At 44.9% G+C, this 16,211-nt stretch overlaps 1 protein-coding gene across 1 annotated transcript in view; it reads left to right on the forward strand.

The window, feature by feature from the left end:
• Positions 1 to 1,798: 1,798 nt before the first annotated feature.
• The window catches only part of hormad1 (HORMA domain containing 1), a 55,393-nt gene continuing 40,980 nt past the window's right edge, over positions 1,799 to 16,211 (forward strand). Inside the window, exons 1-4 of the mRNA XM_072276284.1 lie at positions 1,799 to 1,843; positions 3,404 to 5,389; positions 5,769 to 5,973; positions 11,012 to 11,069. Of these exons, the coding sequence (XP_072132385.1) occupies positions 11,037 to 11,069 (33 nt within the window). The 5' untranslated portion in view covers positions 1,799 to 1,843; positions 3,404 to 5,389; positions 5,769 to 5,973; positions 11,012 to 11,036. The remainder of the gene's footprint in view (positions 1,844 to 3,403; positions 5,390 to 5,768; positions 5,974 to 11,011; positions 11,070 to 16,211) is intronic.

The following is a 16,211-nucleotide window of genomic DNA, read 5'->3' on the forward strand; positions in this document are numbered from 1 at the left end:
CTACTGTCGCAGGCTGAATCAAAGATGGGGTTGAATCAACATATAGGAGGCAGTTCGAAAATCTGGCTGAGTGGGGCCATAACAGCAAGCCCTTACTCAATGTCAGCAAGACCAAGGAGCTGATTATTGATCTCAGGAGGACGAAAGCAGAGGTCCATGAGCCAGTCCTCAATGGAGCATCAGGGGTGGAGAATGTTGGCAACTTTAAATTCCTCACTGTTATCATTTTGAAGGTTTTGTCCTGGGCCCAGTGTGTAAGTGCAATTACGAAGAAAGCATGACAGCACCTCGACTTCCTTAGAAGATTGAAAAGATACAGCATGACATCTAAAACTTTGACAAACCTCTAAATATGTGTGGTGGAGAGTATACTGACTGGCTGGGTCACATCCTGGTATGGAAATACCAGTGTCCTTGAATGGAAAATCCTACAAGAAGTCGGGAATACGGCTCAGTCTATCATGGGTAAAGCCCTCTGCTCCATTGAGCACATCTGCATGAAACATTGTATGCATCATCAGAGACCCCACCACCCAGGTCATACTGTCTTCTGACTGTGGCCATCAGGCAGAAGGTAGAGGAGCCTCAGTGCTCAGACCACCAGGTTCAGGAACAGATATCCCTCAACTACCGGGCTCTTGAACCAGGGATAACTTCACTTGCTCCATCACTAAACTGTTCCCACAGCCTATGGGCTCACTTTCAAGGACCCCTCATCTCATGTTCTTGATATTTATGGTTTATTTATTGTTATTATTTCTTTCTTTTTGTATTTTCACAGTTTGTTGTCTTTTGCACACTGGTTGAATGCCCAAGTTGGTGCGGTCTTTCATTGATTCTATTAAGGTTATTATTTTATTATGGATTTATTGAGTATGCCCACAAGAAAATGAATCTCAGGGTTGATGTCAGTCAGTCAGCAGGTGCCGTCCCGAATCCAGGGTTGGCGGCTATGCCCCTCCATCTTTCTCCATCTTGCGACAGCACCGAGTACAGCCTTTCCTCCAGTTTGTTCTCGCTGGCCGCCTTGGCACTGCCCGCCGCAGCCCCCGCCGAACTCGAGCCCGAGGCCATGTCAGCCTCCAGCCACGGCCGCTTCTTCGAGCTCGGCCCTTCCTTAGGCAGAGGCCTTGGGCAGGTTCAGGCACACGGTGCAGCGCCCAAGTTCATCATGTCTCTTCTAACTCGGTGCATAGCAAATGATTCGTAGATACGCAGTGAGGCTTTAATCTCTTCCACGGAAGATGGCCGTTGGCTCAAGAACTCATCCGCCCTTTGTCAGGTCTTGTTTTTTTCAGTCCTGCTGGGTGTCCTCACACCCTCCTCACTAGACTAAGTCCGGTGGGGGAGCTGGCCCAAGTCGCTGACCACTCAACCACGGCTCCCGGCCAAACGCCGGGTGCCCGCCCCCCCCCCCGCTACATCTCTCTGAGCGCCCAGCGCCCGACCGAAAACCATGGGTTGTGTATGGTGACATATATGTAATTCGATCATAAACTTACTTTGAGCTTTGAAATCTGAAGAAAACTGTCCCTCCGCCAAGCAGGGTTGACCATGGATGGTGCATTCCATTTGTCTATGTCGATACACAAGCCAGGGCAGTACGATGAGAAGAGCAAGCTCTTTCCCACGCACCAGACTCCCCCTATCCGGGCAGCAGATGATCCAAAGGAACACCAGAGATGGATACAGTTCGGCACCAGTGGTGTGGCAGGAGGTGATGCCTTGGGGATTGCTGCTCTGGGTTTTTCCTTGGAGTTTACTCTCGAAGGCTTCCCCATGAGTGGGCAGAGCTGGAAGGAAGTGGAGGTTTGAGATCAGTGTTTCCCTCCTCCAAGATAAGGTGAGTACCACAGCTGACGAGCCCATCTGCCTGAAGCGACTGGCTTTAAGGTGCCAGTATCCCGCTTTAGCCCCTTCTCCTGGCAGAAGAAACAGTTCTGGCAGGCTCAGTAGCTAAGTCACACATGAAGGCCCGGAGCTGGACTTGGTTGTTTGAGGCTAATTGAGATGCATGCCCTTGGGAGCGTTTAGTAGGTAGTGGGAGCCTGCCCCATTACCACCCCCGGCTAGAACAACTATAAGCAACCATAACCCTTGGTGCACTTACTAATGAAGAACCTATCAACCTCCACTTTAAATACTCTCAATGACTTGCAATGAATTCCATAGATTTTCATCCTCTGGCTAAACAAATTCCCCCCTCATCTCTGTTCTAAAGGAATGTTCTTGTATTCGGAGGCTGTGCCCTCTGGTTCCAGATTCTCCCACCACTGGAAACGTCCTCTCCACACCCAGCCTATCTAGGCCTTTCAATATTCAATGCGAATCCCTCCCCCACCTCATTCTTTAGACAGTACTTTTTCCTAGGGTTGAAATATTTAATACCAGAAAGGGGGTAATTTCAAAGGGGATGTGAGGGGCAATTTTTTTTTACACAGAGACTGGTGAGTGCCAGCAATGTCCAGCCCTGGGTGGTGGTACAGGCAGATACACTGGAGACGTTTAAAGGACGTTTGGATTAGACACATAAGTGTGAGGGACATGAAAGGATACAGACATTGTGGATGAGGGATTAGTTTAGTTGCCTATTTGATTACTAATTTAATTGATTCAGCACAACATTATGGCCTGAAGTACTTGTTCCTGTGCTGACTGTTCTATGGTCTTCTAAACTCCAGTGAGTTCAGGCCCAGAGCTAACAAATGCTCCTCATACATAAATTCAGCTTCATTCTTGAAAACCTCCTCTGGATCCTCTCCAATGTCAGCACATCTTTTCTTAGGATATGGGACCCCAATCTGCTCACAATACTCCAAATGCTGTCTGACTAATGCCTTATAAACGCTTGCTCCTTTGAATGAGGAGGGATCTCATTGAAACCTACTGAATATTGAAAGGCCTACACAAAGTGAATGTGAAGAAGATGCTTCCTTTGGTTGGCGAGTCTAGAGGGCCTCAACATAGAGGGATGTCTATTTAGAACAGAGATGAGGAGGATTTTCTTTAGCCAGATGGTGGTGAATCTGTGGAACTGATTGCCACAGGTGGCTGTGGAGGCTGGGTCACGGGGTACATTTAAGGTGGAGGTGAATAAGCCACAAACATGAGAAAATCTGCTGATGTTGGAAATGTCCCGATGAAGGGTCTCGACCCAGAATGTCGACTGTTTACTCTTTTCCATAGATGCTGCCTGACCTGCTGAGTTCCTCCAGCATTTTGTGTGGTAGGTCAATAGGTCCTTGATTAGTCAGGGTGTGAAAGGTTATGAGGAGAGGCAGGAGAATGGGGTTGAGAGGGATACTAAATCAGTCAGGATGAAATGGTGGAGCAGGCTTGCTGGGCTGAATTCTGCTATTGTGTCTTATGGTCTTATAGTCCAAAAATTACTTTTCTATAACAGCAGCAAATTACACAGCAGTACACTGTACCGTTCACTCAACCTCTCGCACAAAGGAGGAGGAAGTCGGAGGTCTGTGCTCCAGTCCTCAGCAGGGGACAGGAGGTGGAGAAGGTCAGCTGCTCTAATTTCCTGTGGTATCATTTCAGATGATCTGTCCTGGCCCACTGCGTAAGTACAATTCTGAAGAAAGCACGACAGTGCCTCTACTTCCTCAGAAGTTTGCGAAGGTTCAGTATGACGTCAAACACATCCATAGATGTGAGTTGAAGAGTGTATTGACTGGTGACAACATGGTCTGGTATGGAAACACCGATGCCCTTGAACAGAAAATCCTGCAAAATGCCCCTGTCCATCACGGGTAAAGCCCTCCTCACCATAGAGCATCCATCATCAAGGACCCCCCACCATCCATCAGGAAGGTGGGACACGAGCCTCAGGAGCCACACCACCAGGTTCAGGAACAGTTATTGCCCCTTAGCCATCAGGCTCTTGAACTGGAGGGGATAACTTCACCCATCTTAGGTTTCAATAGGTACATTTAAAGTCAGAGTAATGTATACAATATACATCCTGAAATTCTTTTTCTTCACAAACATCCACAAAAACAGAAGAGTGCCCCAAAGAATGAGTGACAGTTAAATGTTAGAACCCCCCAACTTCCCCTCCCAGGCAGAAGCAGCAGCAAGGCAACGACATCCCCCCCCCACCAGCAAAAAAGCATCAGGACCATCCACCGAGCACCCAAGTGTGCAGCAAAGCATCAATAAAGGCATAGACTTGCAGTACCGCAAAGACTACTCGTTCACCTGGTAATTTGATATACGACAGGCTCTCTCTCTCCCTAATAAGGGAAAGAGGGGTACCCCCATTTCACAGCGAGAAGGGAGACATAACAAACAACTCGCCGATTTACGAGGTTAAAAGTCTGTTGCGTCGCTTTTCCTGAGCTCTGCACCTGGAGAGTCGGCACCAAAAGGGTGCAGCTCTTTAGTCACACGACCCCCAGCAGCTAACTCGCTGCTCCTGATGTTCCGTGTTCTCCCACGATGCTTCAGTCAGGGGCACCGGCTTAGAATCAGCCCGTCTCCAGAGCCACGAGATCCAGGAACCCTGAAGATGTGATCATCTTCCAGGCCGCGTCCTTGGGATAGCAAAAAGCGGCCGGTCGTGAGGCCCTGAGAGCAGGTCTCATTCCCGCAAAGAACCTTAGTCGGAGTGTAACTCCAGGTCAGGGTCTTCAAAAGAATTTCCCACACCCTGAAAAGGGGAAAAAAAGAGATATCAAAGTTAGAAATAGAGCTGTTTCTGAAGATGCAAACAAAGGAGTTGTCATCACTTGTCCCATCACTGAACTGTTCCTATGGACTCACTTTCAAGGACTTATAATTTCATGTTCTCGATATTTATTTATTATTATTATTTATTTTTCTTTTGTGGTTGCATAATTTGTTATCTTTTGGACATCAGTTGTTTGTCCTGTTGGGTGCAGTCTTTCATTGATTCTATTATGTTTCTGGTATTTACTGTGAATGCCCACAAGAAAATGAATCTCAGGGTTGTATATGGTGATGTACAGGTACTTTGATAATAAATTTACTTCAAAATGTGTGGTACAGTACTGCTGTGTGACACTTTACGGAGTTCCAGAAGTAGAGTGAAGCCTGGAGCGTAGGCCTCTGTTTGTTAGATGTAATTGATAAGTACGTACAGTATTACAGGAACACAAATGGCTACAGGGTGTGGAGTCTGCCAGTTCCACCACAGGTCCAGCCCGCCCCATCTTTGAGGACGTCTTACAAGAGGCGACATCTCAGGGATCTGGCCATGCCAACTTCTCAATGATACCATCAGGCAGGAGGTACAGGAGCCTGAAGACCTGCACTACATGGTTCAGAAACAGCTTCTTCCCTTCCGACAGGATCTTGAACTAGTTCTCAAACACAGCCTCGGATTGTATTTTCCTCAATCTGCACTAATGTCTTTATGGTATGTTTTTATTTATTTTGATACGTAAATTACAAATAGTTTATGTTAATTTAGCTTTATGTTAACTCATGCTTGTAATATACAATGTGTATGCTGCAATTAAAAGGCTAATTTCCAGGGTACAGTATTTACACGCAAACAGGAATTCTGCAGATGCTGGAAATTCAAGCAACACACATCAAAGTTGCTGGTCATCAGGACGAAGGGTCTCAGCCTGAAACGTCGACTGCATCTCTTCCTTCAGATGCTGCCTGGCCTGCTGCGTTCACCAGCAACTTTGATGTGTGTTACAGTATTTACATCCCGGATGTGTATGCTAATAATCATAATTTTGAACTTGATACACTTTAATTTTGTTTTTTTGTGCGATTCCTTAAAGTCAAACAAGTGCCTTCCCGCCCACCCTCGTGGTCTTCAGGAGGTTGAGCTGGATCCTGGCAAAGTGGTACTTGCCTGTCTCAAAGATGGCGTCTTCCAAACGTCTTGCGATGCCTCGCACTCAGCGCGAGGGCTGGCTCACGTGCCCAATTTGGCGGGAAGGCGTCGAAGTTGAGGGAGAAACTGAAACCACTGAGGCGGGAGCGGTAACTAGCGATAGTTAACGATTGGTTTTAATAACTACCACGGGGTTATTATATCGAGTAACTAATGGTGTGCTTTAAGTAATCAAAGTGGAAAATATTAACCGTATATTAACGCCAAACTATGGCATTAGTATGGTGTTACAACAGTGATTATCAACCAGTGCTTGTGTTTAATTAATGGTTTAATCAATAATTAACACTCTTCATTTTTCGTGGATAATTAGTAACCAACAGCTACTTCATAACGAATTAAATAACCATCAAAAACTTAATAAGATAAAGATCACTAATATAAACGACCAATTATAGAATATATATTAAATTAATTAATTATTAAGAATATAACTATTTATAACATTTCACCGACACTCAGCAATTTAATTATTAACTAGTTATTACTTCTTTGCAGATTAATTGACCATTAGCAGTATATTTGATAACCGACGCTAACTGTGGCTTCTTGACAGGTTAATTAACCGTTAACTGTATAGCAACAGTATGATTAATTACTGACACTTAACAGTATAGACTAATTAAATTTTGGCTTCTTTAGAGGGTAATTAACTATTAATATATGACAGCAGAATTTAACTAAGCTGTACTGATTAAGAAGCAAGAAGCAGTAATAACAAACAATAGTGCTTTAACTGATCAATAGCCATTCTTTATGAATAATAATATAATTATTAATACTGAATAACTATGCAATAATTTATTAACTAATGCTTACTAATTGCAGTGTGACACACCACAGGTCCTGTGTCCAAGGTCTAACGTTCTCGCTATGGAGTCGGCTGAATTTTCCCAGATTTTGGACATTGCACAAGCTTAGAAAAATAATGATTTACTTTGCACTTACCAGATAGTCAATTATCTCAAGTTCAACTTTAATTATCATTCAACCATACATGAATAGAGCCAAATGAAAGGGGCCAAGGTGTAAAACACATCATCAACAGCACACTGCACATAGCACAAGTAATTTTATGATTTCAGAAAAACGTTCAGTCTCAAAAAAAATAGCACAAGTCCCTGAGTGGTATGACTGTAGTACTTACTGCTAATTACATGGCTGACATTTAGGACAGCAATGAAGGTCCTCCATCTCTGTCTGTAGAGAAGGCTTCTTCATTGCTGTTTCTTCATTGTTTTTTGACCATCAGGGTTGTTAGCCCTGAACTTGGTGGACCAGTGGACTTTTCTTTGTCTGGCCTCTACCTTTTGATCTGTATGGCATGGGTGACCGTACCAACAGCCAAAGCACAAAGCCCTGACTCCATCCAACACAGCTCTCCGAGTCATTGAGGCACACAAGCCTCTAGACCATGACAAGCTTGTGATCCTTTTTGAGGTGTAACTGTAGATTGATGGGAAATTCCCTTTGGCCAGTGCTACCCATGAGGATCCTTATTGGTCTTATGTGTGTGACAGGAAAAGAAATGAAGTCACGAGGGTGATACAATAGGGACGTTTTGTACACTTTGAGATAGGCACATGGATAAGGATCACGTAGCAATTAGTTTGATTTGGCATCATGTTCAGCATTTACTTACCTCCTGTACCATATGTAGCCTCCCCCCTACCTCCATGGATAGATTTGGCTCCCTATTATGAACTTCTGAGTAACTTTTACTCTAAAAGCTTATCCCCATCCTTAAAAGTTGTGAAACATAGAAAATAGGTGCAGGAGTAGGCCATTTGGCTTATTTGGCCATTTGGCTTATCACTAATGCATCCACTATTTCTTGGGCTACTTCCTTAAGCACCCTGGGATGCAGACCATCTGGCCCTGGGGATTTATCTGCCTTCAATCCCTTCAATTTACCTAACACCACTTCCCTACTAACATGTATTTCGTTCAGTTCCTCCATCTCACTGGACCCTCTGTCCCCTACTATTTCTGGAAGATTATTTATGTCCTCCTTAGTGAAGACAGAACCAAAGTAATTATTCAATTGGTCTGCCATGTCCTTGCTCCCCATAATCAATTCACCTGTTTCTGTCTGCAGGGGACCTACATTTGTCTTTACCAGTCTTTTCCTTTTTACATATCTATAAAAGCTTTTACAGTCTGTTTTTATGTTGCCTGCCAGTTTTCTCTCATAATCTTTTTTCCCCTTCCTAATTAAGCCCTTTGTCCTCCTCTGCTGAACTCTGAATTTCTCCCAGTCCTCAGGTGAGCCACTTTCTCTGGCTAATTTGTATGCTTCTTCTTTGGAATTGATACTATCCCTAATTTCTCTTGTCAGCCACGGGTGCACTACCTTCCTTGATTTATTCTTTTGCCAAACTGGGATGAACATTTGTTGCAGTTCATCCATGCAACCTTTAAATGCTTGCCATTGCATATCCACCGTCAATCCTTTAAGTGTCATTTGCCAGTCTATCTTAGCTAATTCACGTCTCATACCTTCAAAGTTACCCCTCTTTAAGTTCAGAACCTTTGTTTCTGAATTAACTATGTCACTCTCCATCTTAATGAAGAATTCCACCATATTATGGTCACTCTTACCCAAGGGGCCTCTCACGACAAGATTGCTAATTAACCCTTCCTCATTGCTCAAAACCCAGTCCAGAATAGCCTGCTCTCTAGTCGGTTCCTCGACATGTTGGTTCAAAAAACCATCCCGCATACATTCCAAGAAATCCTCTTCCTCAGCACCTTTACCAATTTGGTTCACCCAATCTACATGTAGATTGAAGTCACCCATTATAACTGCTTAGTTATTTGAACTTGGAACATAAATGTGGGCATGTCACCATTTTCTCAGGACAGAAATGGCTAATATGAAAGGGCATACTTTTAAGATGATTGGAGGAAACTATAGAGGAGGGATGTTGGAGGTAGGTTTTTTTATGCAGAGAGTGGTTGATGTGTGGGAAGTACTGCTGGGATGATGGTAGAAGCAGATAACCTTAGGGACATTTAAGAGACTCTTAGGGACATGGTTGATAGAAAAAAATGGAGGGTTATGTTGGAGGGAAGGGTTAGATTGGTTATGGAGTAAGTTAAGAGGTCAGCACTCCACAGTGGCCGAAGGACCTGTACTATGCTATAATAGTCTATATTTTAAGAATGATTAATAATTCATTCTACTTCAAAAAGCCTCACAAAAAGATCTCAAAAATGGCCCTCCGCATCATTTCTTTGAAGTGTACTGAATGTTGTTAAGTGGGATAAACCCAGAGCAAGACCCCAACAATGATTTGAAGTGGTTGACTGGATAATCACTTGATTTAGAACACAGAACATAGACCCCTGCTGTATGGTACTTTTTTATTCAGTGAGGAATTCTGTAGGGTCCTTTGTTCTACCATAGCCTCCAATGTGTCCAGTTTAGGACTGGTTTTGAATTTACATCAGAACATAACAAATAGGAGCAGGAGTAGGCCATCCAGCCCATTGAGCCTGCCCCGACATTCAATAAGATCATTACTGATCTGTTCGTAAACTCAGCTCCATCTACCTGCACTTTCCCCATAACCCTTAATTCCCTTACTATGTAAAAACCTATCTAACTGTATCTTAAATATATTTAGTGAGGAAGCCTCAACTGCTTCCCTGGGTAGAGAGTTCCACAGATTCACCACTCTCTGGGAAAAACAGTTTCTTCTCATCTCCGTCCTAAATCATCTTCTCTGAATCTTGAGGCAATGTCCCCTAGTTCTAGTCTCACCAATGGAAACAACTTTCCTACTTATATCTATGTATCCCTTTCAAAATTTTGTATGTTTCTATAAGACCCTCTCTTATTCTTCTGAACTCCAGAGAGTGTAGTCCTGGACGACTCAATCTCTCATCAGGTTAACCCTTTCATCCCTGGAATCAACCCGGTGAACCTCTTCTGCACTTCCTCCAAAGCCAGTATATCCTTCCTCAAGTACGGAGACCAGAACTGCACACAGTACTCCAGGTGCGGCCTCACCAGTACCCTGCATAGTTGCAGCATGACCTCCCTGCTTTTGAATTCAATCCCTCTAGCAATGAAGGGCAACATTCCGCTTGCCTTAACCTGTCGTACCTGCAAACCAACTTTTTGCAATTCATGCACAAGCACTCCCAAGTCCCTCTGCACAACAGCATGCTGCAGTCTTTCACCATTTAAATAATAATCTGCTCTTCTACTATGCCTTCCAAAGTGGATGATCTCGCATTTACCAACGTTGTATTCCATCTGCCAAACCTCGGCCTACTCACTTAACCTATCTATATCCCTCTGCAGACTCTCCACGTCCTCTGTACAATTTGCTTTTCCACTCAGTGTCATCAGCAAATTCTGCTACGCTACACTCAGACCCCTCTTCCAAATCATCAATGTAAATGGTAAACAGCTGTAGCCACCCCACTCACCACTGACTGCCAACTGGAGAAACACCCATTTATACCAACTCTCTGCCTTCTATTGGTTAACCAATCCACTATCCATGCCAATACACTTCCTCTGACTCCATGCATCCGTATCTTATTTATAAGTCTCTTGATTACCAATTAGATTAGTTTTATTTGTGAAAGTCAAGTTCAAGTCTATTATCATTCAACTGTATACATGTATACTGCCAAATGAAACAACTTCCCCACTGTCTTGAAACATACAGTGAAATATGTCATTTGTATCAATAACCCATGCAGTCTGAGGATCTGCTGGGGGCAGCCTGTAAGTATTTGGTGCCAACATAGCATGCCCACAACTCACTAACCTTAACCGTTACGTATTTTTTAGAATGTGTGAGGAAACCAGAGTACCCGGAAAAACCCACAATGCCACAAAGAGAATGTACAACCTCCTTACAGACAGTGGCAGGAATTGAACCCTGATTGCAGGATAAAAATACTGCTCTTGTGCGTTTGAAGGTAGCATGTCTGTTTTGTGACTGCATTTCCTCTGGCCACCCTGGTTTCCTCACACATACCCTGGTGTGTAGGGGAGTGGTTGAGTGGTTGGGATTGTGGAGAGAATAAAATAGGACAGTACTGACTGAGTGGGCAGAAGGACCTGCAACTGAACTGTATCACTGACATTATTGACTGTGATTGCAGGCAATCTACTGGACTCAACACAACAATGGCAGTTGCCCAGAAGATGAAGAATGCTGTGGTACGGTGCTGTACAAATTTTATTAATTGAAGTTCACTCCTCCTAGGTCTGCAATTAATGTTAAATGACAGGGTGATAATGAAGTATTTATAAGCTACTTTGCATTAACAATCCCTCCCCTTTCTATCCCAACCCCTTTCTCTTCCTCCTTCAGTCTTCCCTCGACCAACTTAGAGTCATAGAGCCCACAGTGCAGCAACAGGCCTTCGGCCCATCCAGTCTATGCCAAACTGTTACTCTGTCTAGTAACCTGGATCATAACCCTCCATCCCCCTCCAATCCATGTACCCAACAAAACTTCTCTTACGTGTTGCAATTAGATAGATAGATATACTTTATTAATCCCGAGGGAAATTTGGTTTCGTTACAGCCACACCAACCAAGAATAGAGCGTAAATATAGCAATACACAAAACCCCGACAATCAAACACCAAAAGTCCGGGACCAGTCTATTGGCTTAGGGTGTCTGATCCTCCACGGAAGGAGCTGCACGTTCGATGGCCCCAGGCAGGAACGTGCAATTGAATCCACATCTATTACTTCACACTCTCAGCACTCTCTGAGTGAAGAAGTTCCCTCTCAGATTCCCCTTAAATATTTCACCTTTCACTCTTAACCTATGATCTCCAGTTTTAGTCTCACCCATACGTGAAAAGAGCCTGCAAGTACTCACTCTGTTACTCACCCTGTCTATGCCCCTGTTAATTCTGTATGCATTTATAAGATCTCCCCACATTCTCCTAAGATGTAGGAGCAGAATTAGGCTATTCAGCCCATTGAATCTGCTCCACCATTCTATCATGGCTGATCTATTATCCCTTTGAACCCCATTTTCCTGCCTTCTCCCAGTTACCTTTGACACCCTGACTAACCAAGAACCTTTTGACCTTTGTTTTAAATATACCCAGCTGCCTGTGCCACTGAGTCCCACAGATTCACTTCCCTCTGGCTAAAGAAATTCCTCCTTTTCTCTGTTCTAAATGGGCACTGCTGTTTCTAGCACAATGCTATTACAGCTGTGGGTGTCAGAGTTTGGAGTTCAATCCTGGCGTCCTCTGTAAGGAGTCTGTATGACTTCCCTGTGGAATGCATTTGGTTTGGGTGCTTTGGTTTCCTCTCATAGTCCAAAGACATACCAGGTGGCTTAGTTGATCATTGTATATTGCCTGGTGATTGGGATAGGGTTAAATGGGGTTTGTGGGGGGGGGTTTAACTGGGCAATGTGGCTCAAAGAGCCAATTCTGTGCTGTATCTCTAAATAAATTAATTAATTATGTAAATAGGTGTCTGTCTCTATTCTGAGGCTGTGCCCTCTGGTCCTAGACTTTCCCACTATAAGAAACATCCTCTCCATATCTACGCAAACACGAGGAAATCTGCAGATGCTGGAAATTTAAGCAACGCACATCGAAGTTGCTGGTGAACGCAGCAGGCCAGGCAGCATCTCTAGGAAGAGGTACAGTCGACGTTTTGGGCCGAGACCCTTCGTCAGGACTAACTGAAAGAAGAGCTAATAAGGGATTTGAAAGGGGGAGGGGGAGATCCAAAATGATAAGAGAAGACAGGAGGGGGAGGGATGGAGCCAAGAGCTGGAACAGTTGATTGGCAAAAGAGATATGAGAGCATCATGGGACAGGAGGCCCAGGGAGAAAGAAAAGGGGGGGGGGACCCAGAGGATGGGCAAGGGGTAGAAACATAGAAAATAGGTGCAGGAGTGGGCTATTCGGCCCTTCGAGCCTGCACCACCATTCAGTACGATCATGGCTGATCATCCAACTCAGAACCCTGCACCAGCCTTCTCTCCGTACCCCCTGATCCCTTTAGCCACAAGGGCCATGTCTAACTCCCTCTTAAATATAGCCAATGAACTGGCCTCAACTGTTTCCTGTGGCAGAGAATTCCAGAGATTCACCACTCTGTGTGAAGGAGTTTTTCCTCATCTCGGTCCTAAAAGGCTTCCCCTTTATCCTCAAACTGTGACCCCTCGTTCTGGACTCCCCCAACATCGGGAACAATCTTCCTGCATCTAGCCTGTCCAATCCCTTTAGAATTTTATAGGTTTCAATAAGATCCCCCCTCAATCTTCTAAATTCCAGAGAGTATAAGCCTAGTCGATCCAGTCTTTCATCATATGAAAGTCCTGCCATTCCAGGAATCAATCTGGTGAACCTTCTTTGTACTCCCTCTATGGCAAGAATGTTTTTCCTCAGATTAGGGGACCAAAACTGCACACAATACTCCAGGTGTGGTCTCACCAAGGCCTTGTACAACCGCAGTAGGGTATAGTGAGAGGGACAGAGGGAGAAAAAGGAGAGAGAGAAAAAGAATGTGTGTATATAAATAAATAACGGATGGGGTACGAGGGGGAGGTGGGGCATTAGTTTGAGAAGTCAGTGTTCATGCCACCAGGTTGGAGGCTACCCAGACGGAATATAAAGTGTTGTTCTTCCAGCCTGAGAGTGGCTTCATCTTTACAGTAGAGGAGGCAGTGGATAGACATATCAGAATGGGAATGGGATGTGGAATTAAAATGTGTGGCCACCGGGAGATCCTGCTTTCTCTGGCAGACAGAGCGTAGGTGTTCAGCGAAACGATCTCCCAGTCTGCGTTGGACCATCATGAAGGTCTCAAAGCTCTCCGCTTCTTTTTGGATTCCAGACCTAACCAGTTCCCCCCTACCACCACTCTGCTCCATCTAGCGGAATTAGTCCTTACTCTTAATAATTTCTGCTTTGGCTCCTCCCACTTTCTCCAAACTAAAGGTGTAGCCATGGGCACCCATATGGGTCCCAGCTATGCCTGCCTTTTTGTTGGCTTTGTGGAACAATCTATGTTCCAAACCTATTCTGGTATCTGTCCCCCACTTTTCCTTCGCTACATCGACGACTGCATTGGCGCTGCTTCCTGCACGCATGCTGAGCTCATTGACTTCATTAACTTTGCTTCCAACTTTCACCCTGCCCTCAAGTTTACCTGGTCCCTCCCCTTTCTAGATCTTTCTGTCTCTATCTCCGGAGACAGCTTATCTACTTATGTCTACTATAAGCCTACTGACTCTCACAGCTATCTAGACTATTCCTTTTCTCACCCTGTCTCTTGCAAAAACTCCATCCCCTTCTCGCAATTCCTCCGTCTCCGCCACATCTGCTCTCAGGATGAAGCTTTTCATTCCAGGACGAGGGAGATGTCCTCCTTTTTTAAAGAAAGGGGCTTCCTCCAGCATCAACTTTGCTCTCAAACGCATCTCCCCCATTTCACACACATCTGCTCTCACCCGCCACCCCACTAGGAATAGGGTTCCCCTTGTCATCACCTACCACCCCACCAGCCCCTGGGTCCAACATATTATTCTCCGTAACTTCTGCCACCTCCAACGGGATCCCACTACTAAGCACATCTTTCCCTCTCCCCCTCTCTCTGCTTTCCGCAGGGATTGCTCCCTACGCGACTCCTTGTCCATCCGTCCCCCCATCCCTCCCCACCGATTTCCCTCCTGGCACTTATCCTTGTAAGCGGAACAAGTGCTACAAATGCCCTCACACTTCCTCCCTCACCACCGTTCAGGGCCCCAGACAGTCCTTCCAGGTGAGGTGACACTTCACCTGCTAGTCGGCTGGGGTGATATACTGCGTCCGGTGCTCCCGATGTGGCCTTCTATATATTGGCGAGACCTGACGCAGACTGGGAGATCGTTTCACTGAACACCTACGCTTTGTCTGCCAGAGAAAACAGGATCTCCCAGTGGCCACACATTTTAATTCCACGTCCCATTCCCATTCTGATATGTCTATCCATGGCCTCCTCTACTGTAAAGATGAAGCCACACTCAAGTTGGAGGAACAACACTTTATATTTTGTCTGGGTAGCCTGCAACCTGATGGCATGAACATTGACTTCTCAAACTTCCGCTAATGCCCCACCTCCCCCAGTACCCCATCTGTTATTTATATACACATATTCTTTTTCTCTCTCTCCTTTTTCTCCCTCTGTCCCTCTCACTATACCCCTTGCCCATCCTCTGGGTTTCCCCCCTCCCCCTTTTCATTCTCCCTGTGCCTCCTGTCCCATGATCCTCTCATATCCCTTTTGCCTATCACCTGTCCAGCTCTTGGCTCCATCCCTCCCCCTCCTGTCTTCTCCTATCATTTTGGATTTCCCCTCCCCCTCCCACTTTCAAATCTCTTACTAGCTCTTCCTTCAGTTAGTCCCGACGAAGGGTCTCGGCCTGAAACGTCGACTGTACCTCTTCCTAGAGATGCTGCCTGGCCTGCTGCGTTCACCCGCAACTTTGATGTGTGTTGCTCTCCATATCTACTCTAGGCCTATCAATATTCAATAGGTTTGAATGAGATTCTCCCAAATTCTTCTAAACTCCAGCAAGTACTGACCCAGATTATTAAGCACTCATATGGTAACCTTTTCATTTCTGGAATCATTCTCATGAACCTCCTCTGGAACCTCTCCTATGTCAACACACCTTACCACTGAATCATCTTGCAAGATAACCTTTAGGGAATCCTGCATGAGTACTCCCAAGTCCCTTGCACCTCGGATCTGAATTTTCTCCCTGCTTAGAAAATATTCTCATTTATTCCCTCTACCAAAGTGCATGACCATATACTTCCCAACACTGTATTCCATCAGCCACATCTTTGCCCATTCTCCTAAACTGTCTAAATCTTTCTGCAGACTCACGGCTTCCTCAACACTACTCCTCTACCTATCTTTGTATCGTCCGCAAACTCTTGGTCACAAAGTCATCAATTCTGTCATCCAAATCATTGACGTGAAAAGAAGTGGTCCCAACACCGACCTTTGCAGAACACCACTAGTCACTGGCAGCCAATCAGAAAAGGCTGCCTTTATTCCCACTCTTTGCCTCCTGCTAATCAGCCAGTCTTCCAGCCATGCTAGTATCTTTCCTGTAAAACCAAAGACTCTTAGCTTGTTAAGCAGTCTCATGTGTGGCATTTTGTCAAAGGCCTTTTGAAAGTCCAAGTAAGTAACTCTCCTTCCTCTATCCTGCTTGTTATTTCCTCAAATAATTCCAACAGATTTGTCGGCAAGTTTTTTTCCCAAATAAACCATGCTGACTTTGGCCTATTATGTGTCTCCAAGAATCCTGAAACATCATCTTTTTTT

This window comes from Mobula birostris, chromosome 2, assembly GCF_030028105.1.
Source record: "Mobula birostris isolate sMobBir1 chromosome 2, sMobBir1.hap1, whole genome shotgun sequence".
Taxonomy (NCBI): domain Eukaryota; kingdom Metazoa; phylum Chordata; class Chondrichthyes; order Myliobatiformes; family Myliobatidae; genus Mobula; species Mobula birostris.